The sequence below is a fragment of the Heptranchias perlo genome, chromosome 1 (assembly GCF_035084215.1).
Source record: "Heptranchias perlo isolate sHepPer1 chromosome 1, sHepPer1.hap1, whole genome shotgun sequence".
In the NCBI taxonomy this organism is placed as follows: domain Eukaryota; kingdom Metazoa; phylum Chordata; class Chondrichthyes; order Hexanchiformes; family Hexanchidae; genus Heptranchias; species Heptranchias perlo.
Genome location: NC_090325.1, coordinates 141,732,225 through 141,749,376, shown reverse-complemented (window position 1 = coordinate 141,749,376; position 17,152 = coordinate 141,732,225). Strand labels below are relative to the sequence as shown.

General features: G+C 39.9%; 1 protein-coding gene across 1 annotated transcript in view; it reads right to left on the bottom strand.

Moving 5' to 3' along the window:
• The window catches only part of lrba (LPS-responsive vesicle trafficking, beach and anchor containing), a 753,934-nt gene that overhangs the window by 578,507 nt on the left and 158,275 nt on the right, over positions 1-17,152 (bottom strand). The window contains exon 21 of the mRNA XM_067992149.1: positions 15,188-15,380. Coding sequence (XP_067848250.1) covers positions 15,188-15,380 — 193 coding nt within the window. The remainder of the gene's footprint in view (positions 1-15,187; positions 15,381-17,152) is intronic.

Genomic DNA, 17,152 nt, shown 5'->3' with positions numbered 1-17,152 from the left:
TCTGTGATATACAGTAATTAGCAGTTATTGTGTGTCACAGCATGACACCCTTAACACTGAACAGGCCCATCGCAGCACCACCCACAGGAGTAACAGGTACTTAATAGTTTTCAACAAACACATGCTCAATGCACAGAATTTAATGTATAACCATTTTTTTTTGAACATGGAACATGAAAAGCAACAGCAGAAAATGAGGCCTGCAAATACTGCAGTGTTTCCTTATTTAGCAGGAAAATAACCTTATACACGTATAAAAAAGGGAAAGAAAGTCATGGTTAATCTGCAAGAAAAGAACCAACAGTGATGCATCTTAGTGACCTATTATTATAACCCATTAACAAGTTGCTGTGGATTTTTTTTAAATCTCAGAGAATGCAAGGTACAGAAAACAGCAAGGTACATACACACCAGCACTTTCAGTACATGGATCTGCTGCAGAGGGCACAATTGAATTATTGGTGCATACCAGTCTGACCCAAGTGCAATTAAACAAACGTAATGACTACTTAGCAGATTGGTGTTTTCATCTTGGTGCAATTTCACTCTTGACCAAACACAAAACCAGTCAGGAAAATATAATCTGCAGGAAAATTTTGATTAAGATCTGGGGACAATGACACCAACGGTATTTTAAAAAGACTGAACCTGCATATTAGCTACTTTATCAAAAACTTTCAATATGCCAAATCACTGCCATCAAAACAAAATGTATCCTTCTCCTGCACAAAACTAACTTAAAAAGGCAGAAATCAGTTTAAGAAAACAGGCAACAAAATGATTAAATCCAAACTTTAAAAAGGCATGCAAGTTCAATGGATCAGACTCCTCTTTCTTCACGACCACGAAACAAAAATTACAACAGTATGTTTGTCAAGACTCAGTCTAAATTATCATGGCAAAAGCAAGAGTATTTTCAGTACTGACATTGGGTTTCTTTTAAATAAATCGAAATGTATACGAATAACTTGTCAACACCAAATCTGTCTATGGAACAAAAATCTAACTAGTATGCATTTTTCCCTTTTTCCTGGAGGCTTAACAGTAAAAGCAGATAATTTGCAATTAATTAGCAGATATTGTTCTAAATTAGCTAGCTACATGGGTAGTCATTAATCTTCCCAATCACTTGATTGCTAATCCATAGCTGTTTGCACAGCAAAGACTTCTTCTGAAAGTACAGACAAAATATATTGCCGTGCTAACAATCAGAATTTTCTGGTGCTCCATTACTCCCAACATAATTTGACATCCAACATTTACTAATTAACAGAAAGGGTATTTTAACATATGAACAGGAGTGGTTTTAATTAGTTTTTTTTTTAAACCCAATAACATTTTGCAATCTCTTCTAATAAATTATTGCTTCTAAAAAGTTCAAATTTAACCAGTCTTTTTTTTAAAAATACTAATACACAGCACTGACAAGATGTACCAGTGCATGGCACCACAGAGTGGTGAGACATGGCTTTTCATCTGCAATTCTTAACACCAGAGTTCTGATTTCAGTTAGACCACCATGAGCAGACACACTTAATACGACATAACTGCTGAATTAAATGTATTAAAAAGGTACAAATAACAATGCCACCTTGAAAGCAAGATATTTAAACACACTGTTTCAAACAGGTTTTCAGACTAGCATTGCAGGACACTTGAAGGTCCAAGAGCTGGGGAAATCACACTGGGTGCCAGATATCATCAGATTTGTGTCCACCTGAATCATGGTTTTTTTTGTGTGTCTACTGACTTAATAGCACCAGAATCCTGTTGATTTGTACTATTGAAACAAATTTTGTAACGATAGTAGTCTTATTTTGGGTAGTTTTCGGAAGTGAGGACAGGGATCCTCTGGAGTGTGACAACACTTGCAGGGTTCTCGCATACAGAAAACTTTGAAAACCACTGATTTAAAATATTACATTCTTCACCGTGCCAATTATAAGACCCAAGATGCCCAAATAAGTATTCAACTTTGCAACACTCATATCCCTCATCTGATGAGCACAAAAAAATGAAAATTCAGTAAAGATTTTTCCACTATTAAGTGATTCGATTTAGTATCTGCAAAAGTATGAACACTGTTTCGTGTGCTTGTCCACACATGCCTTGTGTATTAATATTATTTTCAGAGCTCATTGAGGTTTTAGACTTACGCAATGCTACAAAATGCACCATCATCCCTTTTGTCATTTAATCACTCATGCCCGCCACCCTATTACAGACTTTCTCCTTTGTCCTTCCTTTGCTTTTGTTTGTGTGTTAATTCCCTGCCACTTCTATTCCAGAAATCCCCACCTTGAAGTTCTGCTCTTCTCTCTGAAGGGATTCCAGTTTGTCTCTTTTACCTTTTTCACCTTCATTACTTTCTGTTCCCCTTCTCGTGTTTGATAATGTGTCTGCTAAAACTCGCTTTCACAATCACATCTCTTTCCTCAGCAACAGTCTCCATCTCTGAATTATTCCACCTGGATTGCAGCTTAAATTCCAACCTTCATGTTTCGCTTCCACCCTTGATCACAGATAGCTCCACGATATTCAGTGTTTCTCGAACCACTGCTCTCACCGCTTCCTGTGATCCACACTTAATGCTACGTGTCGTCAAATGCACTCTCTCAACCTTTCTCTTCAGCAGCACCAACTCACTTTATTTCAGAGCTGTCCTGGTCCTCCAGTCTTCAGAATTCTTCTTCCACCTGGACCTCTCCCTCTGGCCTCTTACCCTCCTTGATCTTTTCAATGGGAACTGCCAACATGACATCGGCCGTCTCAATTTCTCTACTCCTCTCACTCACTCTAATCTATCTCCCCCCGAAATTGCAGCAGTCCATTTTCTCAGGTCCAACCCTGGCATTGTCATTATACCTGCTGACAAGGCGCTGCTGCTGTTGTTTGGCGAACAGACCTCAACCTTGCAGAGGCTGAACAACTCTTATATTTCCTCCTGGATCATGACCCTACCACTGGTCAAGCCATCGTTTCCCAGACTGTCACCGACCTCATCTCCTCGAGTTCTTTGCGCTACAGCCTCCAACCTCAGTCCCCCAACCCCGCACAGCCAGCTTTTAACTCCTTCCCAAGATCCACAAACAGGACTGCCCTGGTAAACCCAGCTTTCCAGCCTGTTTCTGCCCCAAGAAACTTATTTCTTCCTATCTCTACTCTTTTTTTCTCCCCTTGTCCAGTCTCTTCCAACACCCTCTGCCGCTTTAACTATTCCCAGTTTCCTGGCCCTAGCCATCTCATTTTCATCATGGATGTCCAGTACCTCTACACCTCCATCCCCTGCCAGGACAGCCTGTGGACCCTCTGCTTCTTCCCTGAACAGCGGCCTAACCAGTCCCCATTCACCACCACCTTCCTCCGCCTGAACTTGTTCTTACATTTGAGCAACTTTTCCTTTAACTCTACTCACTTCCTCCAAATAAAAGGTGATGCTAGGGGAACCCATATGGGGCCTAGCTATGCCTGCCTTTTCGTAGGCTACATGGAACATTTTGGTTAGGCCTGAGCTGGAGTATTATGTTCAATTCTGGGCACCACACTTTAGGAAGAATGCCACGGCCTTAGAGAGGGCGCAGAAGAGATTTACTAGAATGGTGCCAGGGATGAGGGATTCCAGTTATGTAGAGAGACTGGAGACGGTGGGATTGTTTTACTTGAAACAGAGAAGGTTAAGGGGAGATTTAATAGAGGTGTTCAAAACCATGAACGGTTTTGAATCAGTAAATAAGGAGAAACAGTTTCCAGTGGCAGAAGGGTCGGTAACCAGAGGACACAGATTTAAGGTGATTGGCAGAAAAGCCAGAGGCAACATGAGAAAACATTTATTTACGCAGCGAGTTGTTATGATCTGGAATTTTTTTTTTTTTATTATTCGTTCATGGGATGTGGGCGTCGCTGGCAAGGCCAACATTTATTGCCCATCCCTAATGGTCCTCGAGAAGGTGGTGGTGAGCCGCCTTCTTGAACCGCTGAAAAGCACTGCCTGAAAGGGTGGTGGAAGCAGATTAAATAGTAACTGTCAAAAGCGAATGGGATAAAAATTTGAAGGGAAAAAATTCACAGGGCCATGGGGAAAGAGACTATATGGATAGCTCTCTCAAAGAGCCGACACAGGCACGATGGGCCAAATGGCCTCCTCCTGTACTGTACCAACTATGATACCATGAATCATTGCTCCCATTTTCTCAGACAGTATGTACTGGTAATGGAGTATGGCTGCACCAGAGCCACTGGGAGTGGAGGAGGTGTGGGCTGGTGCTTGGGGTGGGGATCACCTATCGGTACATGGCCGACGGGGTGGTCCGCACCTCCGGAGTCTACCCCCCTTTATTCGCCACATTTCCAGGCCATGGGAGCCTTCTCACCTTTGCCAGATTTCCCATGCTTTCCTCCCCCTCTATTATTCTGCTGTAACCAATTACACCTCCTCTAGACCCATCTTTTGTTTCGTTACTTGTCCCATTACCACCCACTTTTGCCTTGCACCATCATCACTTTTTTCATTTAATCACTCCTGCTCTCACCACCCTATCACAGACCTTCTCCTTTGTTCTTTTCTACCCCCTCCTCCCCATCCCTTTTCCCTGGCTCTGTATTTGCTTAAAAACTGTTGATCTCCAATATCTTCCAGTTCTGATGAAAGGTCATCTACCTGAAACGTCAACTCTGTTTCTGTCTCCACAGATGTTGCCTGACCTGCTAAGTGTTTTACAGCATTTTCTGTTTAGATTTGCTACAAATCAAATGTTCTGTTTTGATGACATTTAGTTAATTTTTATATCATGTGCTGACTCACCGGTGGAATGAATGCAACAGCGTCAAGTTCCTCTACTGCCCTGATGGCTAAAGCTTTATAGTAAAAAAAGGAACACTATTATGTCAGGCAGAATTAAAGTCAAATATGATCTTAGGTGGCAAGCACAGAGAAAAGAATCAGTACAACTTAGACAGCATGGTGACAGGTTTACGCCTTTCCCAATTAGAAAGGAAGACAAAGAAAAAATAATCAATAGTACTGTTAAACTGGGTATCTTATACCCCAGGACCAGCAAGAATATCGTTACCAGAGACTCAAGAGCAGAGCAAAGCTTAGCCAGGAAATGGTACACTCATTTTTTTGGGTGGGGAAAAAAGGAAAATGTAGGAAGGAGCAAAATTTTGAAATAAAAAAACTGCAGAAAATTAGAGGGAAAATCGACCACAACTTGAACCAGAAAGGTGCTATCCTCAGGACCATTTTTTTTTAAACTTTGTCTTTCAATAGTTTCTTCATTAAAATAGTCAGATGTCCTTCTGTAGTTCCTGATGACACTGTTTTAAACAGAAACTCAACTACAATTTTTTTTTTTAAAAACAGATGTATTGGTGTTGAAATCAACCAAATGTTTTCATCGTGTGCATTTAAGAGATTTAATTTTTGAATTAGGGTAACATAGCAAGTTAGAACATTAGTTACAAGGTGTCACCTGGACTCACATCCATGAAATTTCATGCCACTGAGTTTCCAATATTACCCAAGATGCAATGGCCTCCATCTAAGGTATTTCCTTCCCCCCTCCACACAATCTAGACAGTTATCAGATCTGGATAGGAGATTCACCCCAGGTCATTCTTACGCATAAATGAGTGGCTGGTCTCCATTGCCTTGTGGACACCCCGTGAACCGATTGCTCATCTGCCTTGTCACCTAGGGTTGGTGCACAATGGCGGATGACCAAAATAAAACAGGACACAATAAAAATTAATTTGAAGAACATACAACTATGAATACAAAAGCAAAATGCTGCGAATGCTGGAAATCTGAAATAAAAACAGAAAATGCTGGAAAAGCTCAGCAAGCGAGGCAGCATCTGCTGAGAAACAAACAAAGTTAACGTTTCAGGTCAAAGACCTTTCGTCAGAACACAAACGTTAACTCTGCTTCTTCCTCTACAGATGCTGCCTCACTTGCTGAGCTTTTCCAGCATTTTCTGTTTTTATTACAACTATGAATAACCTGGTTATGGTGTGCATGTGAAACATAATACAAATGGAAATGCACTGTAAAATATGAAGTGCAGCTGCAGACAATACAAATTAATTTTCAAAGTTGCTTTGCAATAGATCACCAGAACAGTACAACTATAGATACTTCACCAATAAAAATAGAATTTTGGGGAAATTGTTGTTTTATTTCTGCTATCACTACCATATTGATTTCACTGGTAAGATCATTCAACATTTGAGTTATTTGATTACAACAAGAAAAGATTGTTCTTTTCATGTGTTGTAGCTGATACGGACAGTCTGTTTGTAGAATTCTTACTCTTTGAAGGTAATTACTTCAAACATATTTTGATGGAGAAAACAATCTTACAGCAAAGATTCAATAAGCCATTCCATTTGTAATTTTAAGTTTTTGTTAAATGGTTGGCACCTATTGGAAGTAAAATGTTTGGCCTGAATAATTCACTGCCTATGTAGACAGTAATGCTCGTGCACATTTTGATATATCAGCATTCATGCGCCAATACAAAACATTCAGCGAACAACCTCTGTACCATACAAAGGAAGCATGAACATTATTTCATACAGCAGCATTAACGGTAGAAAATGAGTGTTGATAGAACTCATATGTTACTGTGGAATGTTTCCACTTTGGGACAATCCTAATTTTTTTTTACATAGGAAGAGGAGAAGGTCATTCAGCTCCTCGAGCCTGTTCCGCCATTCAATTAGATCATGGCTGATCTGTACGTCAACTCCATTTACCCACCTTTGCTCTACATCACTTGATACCCTTACCTAACAAAGTTCTATCGATCTCAACCTTGAAAATTTCAATTGACAGCATCCAGCTTTTTTTTTTGGGGGGGGGGGGCGGTAAGAGAAGAGAAAGGGTTCCAGATTTCTACTTCCATTCATGTGAAGAAGTGCTTCCTGATTTTGCTTCTAAATGGGCTGGCTCAAATGTTATGATTATGCCACCTTGTTCTAGATTCTCCCACCAGAGAAAATTGTTTCTCTGTATCCACCTTATCGAATCCTTTTATCATTTTAAACACCTCAATTAGATCTTCCAGACTCAAGGGAATTCAAGCCAAGTTTATGCAACCTGTCCTCATAATTTAACCCTTTAAGCCCCAATATCATTCTGATGAATCTGCACTGTACCCCTTAATTTTGATTTAAAAATATTAGATTTTTAAATCCCTTCATGTGTGTGTGCAGGGTCCTGTTTGCACAGTTATAAACTTAAAAGGTTTAAAAACTGCCTTGCATTATGCATAGGCCCAATGTTTAATATAATGTTAAACAGGAATAAGATTATGGCATCCAAAGGGTGTGGTTTGAGAAGCAACAGGATAAAATGCCATTTTTCAAAACCTTTAAATGCTGACTATGGCAAATTGTACAGAAAAGGGGAATAGTGCAGAAGTGTCAGGAAAGCCACCATGCATTAATGAGTGTGATGTAGCTGTGGGAGGAGTGGATTACAGTGACAAACAGCTTAGCTGCTGCAAAGGTGGCAGGAAATCTATCAAACTGTACAATAAAATTGCAATTGAGTTTCTTTGGTTTTTTTATAGGAAATTCACAGATCTTGATGTGTAACACTGCAAAACCTTTCAAATTATTTGGCTACAGTCTTTTTGATTAGGGATTTGGGGGAGGGAAAAAGGAAAACGCTAGCAAAGTAATGGCATTACTGTAACCTAGAGTTACAATAAGTTGGCACAAGTGGTTGGCAGCCATATACCACGAAACAAAGAAAAATCTAATCCCCTCGAACAAGATATGATTGAACAGTATTTTTAGGAAAACGAGGGGTTGGGAGGAACAAATATGCATAATAGCTGATACAAGTGCTGTGAATAAAGAAAATAATAATCAGAAAGATGTAACACTAAAAACTCCCACGGGCAACTGGGTTATATGTTTGAAATTACAGTCTACTCCTGTTAATTCCAACTCTGTTTTTGCTTGAAAAATATTCAAGTTACCCAGCAATGCAAATGAAGCAATTTTTAATAAAACAGCACGAGACTTTTTTTGCACAATTTCAACTCAACAGATAAATCAAATGAGAACATTGTACAAGCTGAATTACTTTCCATACCCCACTCTAAAATCAATCATATTTACAACATCAAGCACGTGTAGTATAAAATATTTTTAAGTCAATATTACAGGAAATAGAAATGGCTACTCCTAATTCAAAAAATTCAAATAGAAATAGTGGGGAAAATAGCCTCGTGTTCTTTTATTACAATTGCTAATGATCTGCAGTCATAGAAATCGGGATTAAAAAGCACTGCTTCTGGGTTAAAAATAACCCACTTACTTTCATATCACATGTGAAGACTAATTAAGAATTCCTGTGTGCAGGTTTTAAAAAACAAATGGAACAAGAATGGAGCACAGAGTTCTGGAATTTGAAATGCTGTAGAAGCAGAATCATTTGAGGAGTTTGAAGGCGACAGATACTTGGAAAATAAGGATATTAAGGGATATGGAGCAAGAGTGGGGATTCAAAACAAAAAGATAGAGCTGATAAGATGAAGGTCAACCTTGGGTATGGTACCATAGTGGTTATGTTACTGGACTAGTAATCTAGAGGACTGGACGAATGATCCGGAGTCATGAATTCAAATCCCACCACGGCAGCTCGGGAATTTAAATTCAATTAATTAAATAAAATCTGGAATTAAAAAAACTACTGGTGGCCATGAAACTACCGGATTGTCGTAAAAACCCATATGGTTCATTAATGTCCTTTAGGGAAGGAAACCTGCCGTCCTTATGCGGTCTGGCCTATATGTGACTCCAGACCCACAGCAATGTGGTTGATTCTTAATCGCCCTCTGAAATGGCCCAGCAAGTCACTCAGTTGTACCATCTCGCTACAGAAAGTCACAAGAAGAATAAAACCGGACGGACCACCCAGCATCAGACCACTAGGCACCGGACACTACAAAGGCAAGCCAACTCCAGTCGACCTTGCCATGTCCTCCTCACTAACATCTGGGGACTTGTTCCAAAATTGGGAGAGCTGTCCCACAGACTAGTAAAGCAACAGTCTGACATAGCCATACTCACAGAATCATACCTTTCAGCCAACATCCCAGACTCTTCCATCACCATCCCTGGTTATGTCCTGTCCCACCGGCAGGACAGACACACCAGAGGTGGCGGTACAGTGGTATACAGTCAGGAAGGAGTGGCCCTGAAAGTCCTCAACATAACATTGAGTCCGGACCCCATGAAATCTCATGGCATCAAGTCAAACATGGGCAAGGAAACCTTCTGCTGATTAACGCCCTCCCTCAGCTGATGAATCAGTCCTCCTCCATGTTGAGCACCACTTGGAGGAAGCATTGAGGGTAGCAAGGGCACAGAATGTACTCTCGGTGGGGGACTTCCATATCCATCACCAAGAGTGGCCCAGAGAACCACTACTGACCAAGCTGGCCGAGTCCTAAAGGACATAACTGCCAGACTGGGCCTGCGGCAGGTGGTGAGCGAACCAACATGAGGGAAAAAACTACTTGACCTCGTCCTCACCAATCTACCTGTCACAGATTCATCTGTCCATGACAGTATTGGTAGCAGTGACCACCATGCAGTCCTTGTGGAGATGAAGTCCCGTCTTCACACTGAGGACACCATCAACATGTTGTCTGGCACTACCACCGTGCTAAATGGGATAGATTCAGAACAGATCTAGCAACTGAAAACTGGGCATCAATGAGGCGCTGTGGGCCATTAGCAGCAGCACTGTATTCCAGCACAATCTGTAACCTCAGATCTGTAACCAAGAGCAGTGTCCTCGGCCCAACCATCTTCAGCTGCTTCATCAATGACCTTCCCTCCATCATAAGGTCAGAAATGGGGATGTTCACTGATGATTGCACAGTGTTCAGTTCCATTCGCAACCCCTCAGATAATGAAGCAGTCCGTACCCGCATGCAGCAAGACGTGGACAACATCCAGGCTTGGGCTCATAAGTGGCAAGTAACATTCGCGCCAGATAAGTGCCAGGCAATGACCATCTCCAACAAGAGAGAGTCTAACCACCTCCCCTTGACATACAACAGCGTTACCATCAACATCCTGGAGGTCACCATTGACCAGAAACGTAACTGGACCAGCCACAAATACTGTGGCTACAACAGCAGGTCAGAGGCTGGGTATTCTGCGGTGAGTGACTCACCTCCTGACTCCCTAAAGCCTTTCCACCATCTACAAGGCACAAGTCAGGAGTGTGATGGAATACTCTCCACTTGCTTGGATGAGTGCAGCTCCAACAACACTCAAGAAACTCAACACCATCGAGGACAAAGCAGCCCACTGGGTTGGCACTCCATCCACCACCCTAAACATTCACTCCCTTCACCACTGGCGCACCGTGGCTGCAGTGTGTACCATCTACAGGATGCACTGCAGCAACTCGCCAAGGCTTCTTCGGCAGCACCTCCCAAACCCGTCACCTCTACCACCTAGAAGGACAAGGGCAGCAGGCACATGGGAACACCACCTGCACAATCCCCTCCAAGTCACACACCATCCCGATTTGGAAATATATCGCCGTTCCTTCATCGTCGCTGGGTCAAAATCCTGGAACTCCCTACCTAACAGCACTGTGGGAGAACCTTCACCACACGGACTGCAGCAGTTCAAGAAAGCAGCTCACCACCACCTTCCCAAGGGCAATTAGGGATGGGCAATAAATGCTGGCCTTACCAGCGACGCCCACATCCCATGAACAAATAAAAAAAAGTGGAGCAGACTCAATGGGCCGAATCAGCTACTCCAATTTCTATTTTCACACACACTCACTGCAAAATATTATTAGATTGACACATGAAAGCAGGAATAAAAACACACAATTGCAAGTTTATATTCTCAATTTATTTCATCACGTCTTAGTGTAAAATATGCATTAAATGGACTTGAACAGCCAAGTTTTCATTTGTCCTCCTAAACTATGAAAAGGTAGAATTAGGCTTATACTTCACAGGGAAGGGAGCGAAAAGAGAAGGCTATAGTTATATTGCCACTTTGTGTCAACACGAAGCAGTTTCAGGTCCATGTCAACCCAAAAGTGGCACTACAGTTCAAGTACGAAGTCACCCGAGATCCACGGCAGATGCAGCCCAGTGGAAAGCCATATTTTCAAAGTGCCTTTCCAGTTCACTGCACCTCCTAGAGATTTTTTATTTTTCAGTCTTTTCAATGTTACTTCGAGACAACCCACCTGTGCTCTGGTAATATTAATAATCATCTACCAGAAACACAGCTCTACACATACTCAAGCACACATGCAGTGTTCCTTAGCAAGGATCATATTGAAAATATTTCTCTTCTCTTTCTGGTCCTACATATCAGAAAGGCACAAATATCACCATTGTATAAACAATGCCCTGCTGAGAGATCAAACTCCACTTTTGAGCTGCAGCACATGCCACCAGACAACAGATAATACATTTCCTCTCAATGCTGGCTATAAGGATCCCATGCGAAATATGAGTAATTTCATCCCAGTTCTCGGTAGACCTGGGTCTATAGCACAAAAATGCCTATAATTTCGTACAAATTAACGCTAAAACTGGTTACCCTCAGCACAGTCATATAGATATCTGCAGTAAACCGTGCCAAAAACAAATCACCCGATGGATGAATTGGGCAAATGTGATCAAGATGAACTACGTCAGTGCCACGAAATGTTTGCACTGGCTGGATCGAGCATTCCAAAATCAAATAAAGCATAGGCAGACGTTGGGTGGGTTGGGCCTCTCACATTTGTCGCATAGATAACCCTCACAAAGAAATGTTTATCCTATTACTCCGAAATAGATTCAAACTCAGTTCAAGCAGAGGAAAGTGGGCTAACCCACTGTTCCACACGGTCCTTAACTTCTGAACATTCAAAACAGCATTCCATCCCTCCTTTTCAAAGATTTTTTTTCTGTAACTCAGTTAATATACTTCAAAATCCAATAGTCACCTTTCATTTTTTTTTGTTTGTCAGGCAAAGGCGGCCAATTACTAAGGAAATATTCCCTCCAGCATTGAATTGCACTTCTCGCTGGGTCATCCAAGAATCATTTTCATTTACATAAAGTAGATGTCTACAGAGTGGAACATAATACCATCCTGATCAATATAGTGTGAATACAGGGAGATAACTTTTGGGGAAATGAAGAAAGTAGAACATTAAAAAAATTGCAAGTATTTAAATATAATTGAGGGCTGGATGACATAGTGAGATAGAAACTAGCCTATGTCCGAATCTACCACAGATTGATGATATTAAAATCCCATTTATTGGCCCATTCTAAGTGTCCTACATGAAGCTTTGGACAAAATCAAATCAAGTACCTAGCGGGCATGGGCTCAAACACAAAACTGCACCAATTCAGCACTGATTTCCGACCTTACTCAAACCACAGGATAGTTGGTGTGGGAAATAGAAAAAGATCACACTGATGCAGTAGGGAATGCTCCTCTGATTAGGTTGGAAAATACACTGAATCCAACCATTCTGTACATCAGCTGGGGGTACTCCATGCTGACAATGGGTACCTGAAATGGAAAAGGTTTCATTCCTCAGTGTTAACCTTCACTGTTAATATCCCTCAGATTGGCCAGCACAAAAATTCACACCAAAAAATTGTTGTAGGGACTCTAGCATCTGTTATAATTTTTGTTATTGAGAAACTGAGGGCCATACTGCAGGACAGCATTAAGGTTAAAAATAGTAAAACACATTCAGGTAAATTAGGAAGTAGTGATTAGGTAACTTACCAAATTACTAATTTATTCACCCAAATTTATTGAACAGCAAAATCAATGGCAAATGTATTTTCTACAGTGAACTGCTTTAATGTTTTTTCAAAAAGGAACATTTGTGGGACAAGAGGAAAAAAGTTATTTAGTGATTACAAATACAAACACATGGATGACTCCCAGCCTCTTTACATGTAAAACCCAATATTTGCAAAGAAAAATCAATCATGGCTTTTGTGAAAATATCATCTTTAGTTTATCTCAATTTTTATCTTATATTACCATCAATTTTCAATGGATTTCTTTCTCCAAACCCATTTCCCTGGCCAAAAAGGTAGTGAGGCAAATTAGCCATCTGCTATAAGGTTCGGAAGAGTGGCAAAGGTTGATTTTGTCTCTTTTAGGTTTTTAGATGAGATATTTTCTCAGGTTCAGCTTCACTGGCCACTCCCATAAGTAGGCATACAATCTGAAATTTACATTTTCTGCCCAGTATCTAGGTAAATGGTAGCTAAACCCAAGAAGCACAACAGAAAGCCCTCACTCTGCACAACAGGTACTGGAATGTGTCAAGCAACACCACATGATTCTTTTCTCAGAGTATATGTACAGCCTGCCTCTATCAGACCAAGACTCAAGCTCTAAACCAACAGATGGTTTTATTTAACTAAAAGTTAGAGAATCATACACTTCACTATTCATCTCGATACATAGAAATACACAGAAGTTGCAACATGGAAACAAGCCATCTAGCCCAACCAGTCCATGTTGGCATTTTTTTCTCCAAGCAAGGAACTAATTCTAATCACATTTCCCCAACCTGTTCCCATATCCCTTCAACCACTTCACCTTCATCCACCTATCCAATCCAAGTATGAATGCTTACTTACATTTCTGTCTCAACAATGAACCCTGAAAATGGCACTTACTTTCCCTCTATACATAAACAGTTTAAAAACTAACCTAGCTCCTTTGCTGGGTGGTACAATCTTAAACACAGAATCTTTCTGCTGGCTGGAAAGTGACTCCATGGTTTAAAAAAAGGCTTCCCGTAAAAATACAACCCAAACTCCTTTGAAGTTATACTGAAACAAAAGGCTGAATTTCCCTCATCAATATTAAATACAAGGCCAATCTTTGATAATGGTATATAATGATTGCCATGCAATGTGAAATCAACATCCATATCTCACCATTTAGTACCTTGGACATTCTATTGAAATTCCTTAGTAATTCGCAACTTGTGAAAACCACTGCAGCCAGTCTGTCTGAACTCTGAGCTGTGTGCCTGTTGGATTTTAACCCCTTACACACTTTCCAGTCATAACGAATCCCAATTGCAAAAATTAATGCACATTGAAGTACATTTAGCCACTATGTGTCAGCTCCACCAACCTCCCTTAGGGTGATGTGGAGATGCGTGTGCTCCCTATAGGGTAGCACCTCATCTCTGCTTGGCCCCTTAGTGTGATGGCCTTTCCAACACTGGGAACTCTTCACATAAGAACTCACATCCTATAATGCTGTGAAACAGTGCATTAATTCACCAACACACGATATCACTGGCAAATCCAACACAATGTTACAACACCGAGTACCATAACAAATTTTCTGAGTTTTCACATAAAATTTGGTGTGGCAATCTTCAATACATTCAGCTAATATTTCCTGATTTTGGTACAGAGCTACATTTGATTTTAATGCATTCATTGTTAAAAGTTGACTTCAAAGAACCAGAAATATTAATACTTCTGTATTAAAAAATTAAGCAAAAGCCGTTAGAAAAAAAAACTTGTGTTTTAACATTCAATATCATGGTAGAAGTGTTCTTCCATTATCGCTTTCTCCAGATTACGAAAAACAGACAAGTAAAATTCACAAAAACTCAGTGTACAACTGAAAAATTAAGTGCCCAAAGTAGTAGCTGCATAAATTGGCTTTCCCTCATTTTATAATGAACACAGCCCTCACACCTAAATTAACTGGACTTGCAACAAGGATATTTTCTAATTCTATCGTCCGATTCTCACCACTGCTCTTCATTCTCATTGTGCAATCACAAAGATCATGTATGCCTCCTTGTGGCTTAAAAATTAAAAGCAACCAATCTGTACTTCACCAGAACCTTTCTTGAAACAGTGAGTAACCAAGCAACATCAATCAGTGTAGGACTAACTAGAATGATTATATTCAAGGACAAAGTAATTTTTGATTTTGCAACTTCCCCTGAAATTGTGCACTCTTAAGCGTTCATGTTGAAATTCAATTGCTTAAATATTTGACCTTTTATGCACCCGTAATGAAACAATTTGCGCAGCAACATGCATGTCCCAGCAATCTGTGACATTATCACATTTGAAAACTGTTACACAATATTAGTTATTTATCTAGATTATAATCGAAAAAGTCTCACCTTTGAATGTGTAATTGAAAGTGTATCCACCCAGACACGCCAGCCGCCCCATTCATACTTTACTGCATGATAAAGCAATATCCGGAAGATAGCGTACACCATCTCTGTTATTTTTTGCTCTTCAGAATTCTTAGGGCTGACATAGCAAAGAGATAACATCCATTCTTGCCACACTGAGCACTGCAGCAAACTCCTGCAACACAACAATCACATTCTGATTTTTGGTAATATTTTGTCTGCAAACAAATCTAAGTACAAAAGGGAGATACAGAGCAGAGCACAAGTGGAAGCACTCAATAGCCTTTTTTTTATTCCACAAGATTGGCTACATTAACTGACAGGCAAAAAAGGTCCAAGACCACTTTGTAAGTGATATGTTACACTGAATACTTATCAAGTTTATACAAAAAATAGGTTCTATTTTAATGGTTTTAAAGCACTTTATTGCAATTCAATTACACCGAAGGTGGAGTAGGTTGAGTGATATGAATGATTCTGTAAATAAATTTTAAACTTACACACAAGTGTTCGACAAAACGTAAGTGCTCTTCACATTTATACAAGATATATAAATGATTGAAGCAGCCAATATATCTTCATCTACAGGTAATCAAAATTCAGACATACATCCCTCAAAAGAAAAAAGGTAAACTCAAACAAAATATTCTTCATTTGCACTCTTTTCATTTGTCACAAGTCAGGTCATACAATGAATATATACACAAGGCAGTTTTTTCCCCCCAAGTGAGGGGGGTGGGGATATGCTATTTCACTTTTATCCGGATGAAATATTGCCAAATGTTAAGTAAAATAGTAAGCCTCTCTATGCTCCAAAAATCCGTCTCCATGCCACATTACTATCCACTTAATTTAGAATCAAAATGAAATTCTGCTAGAAAAGATTCACAATATTCTTAGATCTGTTTTTAAACTAGTATCTTCTGACAAAAATGTAGATATACAGTACCATATCCTTCAAGAGGCGAGAAGACTGGTATACTAGAGGCAAGATCAGGATACAAGTAGACAATTTCAAGTAAGCAAAGTCCTGTGCTCAAAGTAGGTTGAGGATCAAACATAACTTTTTTTAAAAACCAAAGCCAATTTTTGAGTGAAATTTCTCTCTCTGTTCCTCTACATGTCTTGCTAGGGCATGCATCTATTATAGCCAGATGAGCAGCCTCTCTCAAATCTCGTGGCAATGTTACTCCTCAGCTAGCCACTAGAAGGAACATAACAAAGACCCTCCAATTTACCCATTCCCTCCAGCTGGTACGAACAGTGGTGATGGAATCTCCAACATACTATCAACCAATATCACCAAAATAGATTAAACTCCATCATTTATCTCCTTTGTTGTTTTTTGTGAACAAATTGGCTGCCACATTTGCCAACAAAGCATCAGACTTCAAAAGTACATTATTGACTGTAAAACACTTTGCGATGTTCTGAGAATGTGAAAGGCACTATGTAAAATTTAAGGTTATTGTTTTTTTTACTATGCTATTCAAAAAGCCCATTTTAAGTTATATTTATCTGCCATTTTTGAAAGAATAAAAATTTGCTTTCCTCTTGTTCATATGCGGAAGATGGCTTTCAACCAAATGTTTGGACATCTTGACTGCCATAACAAAGTATAAAGCATTGTTTTAATAATGTAAACACCACATCAGGTGTGATACGGGATAAGAGCTTTGCTAATGCAAAATTAGTTAATTTTATATGATTTTAGATTTTTTAATTTTACATTAGGAAGTCACGCTTTAGTATGTTCCACTGGAACAAAGTCACCAATTCCTTCCCATTGAGCTGTGCTGTAGCAACTTCTTTGCACTGTAACTTCATTGCTCTACAGCAGTATTGTTCAATATGTTAGCTGTGGCTAATTGCACTTTTGATTAGTAAATAAAAATGAGTAATAGACACAGTCGTTGGGTATGTGATCTCACAGTGTATGCATGTGTA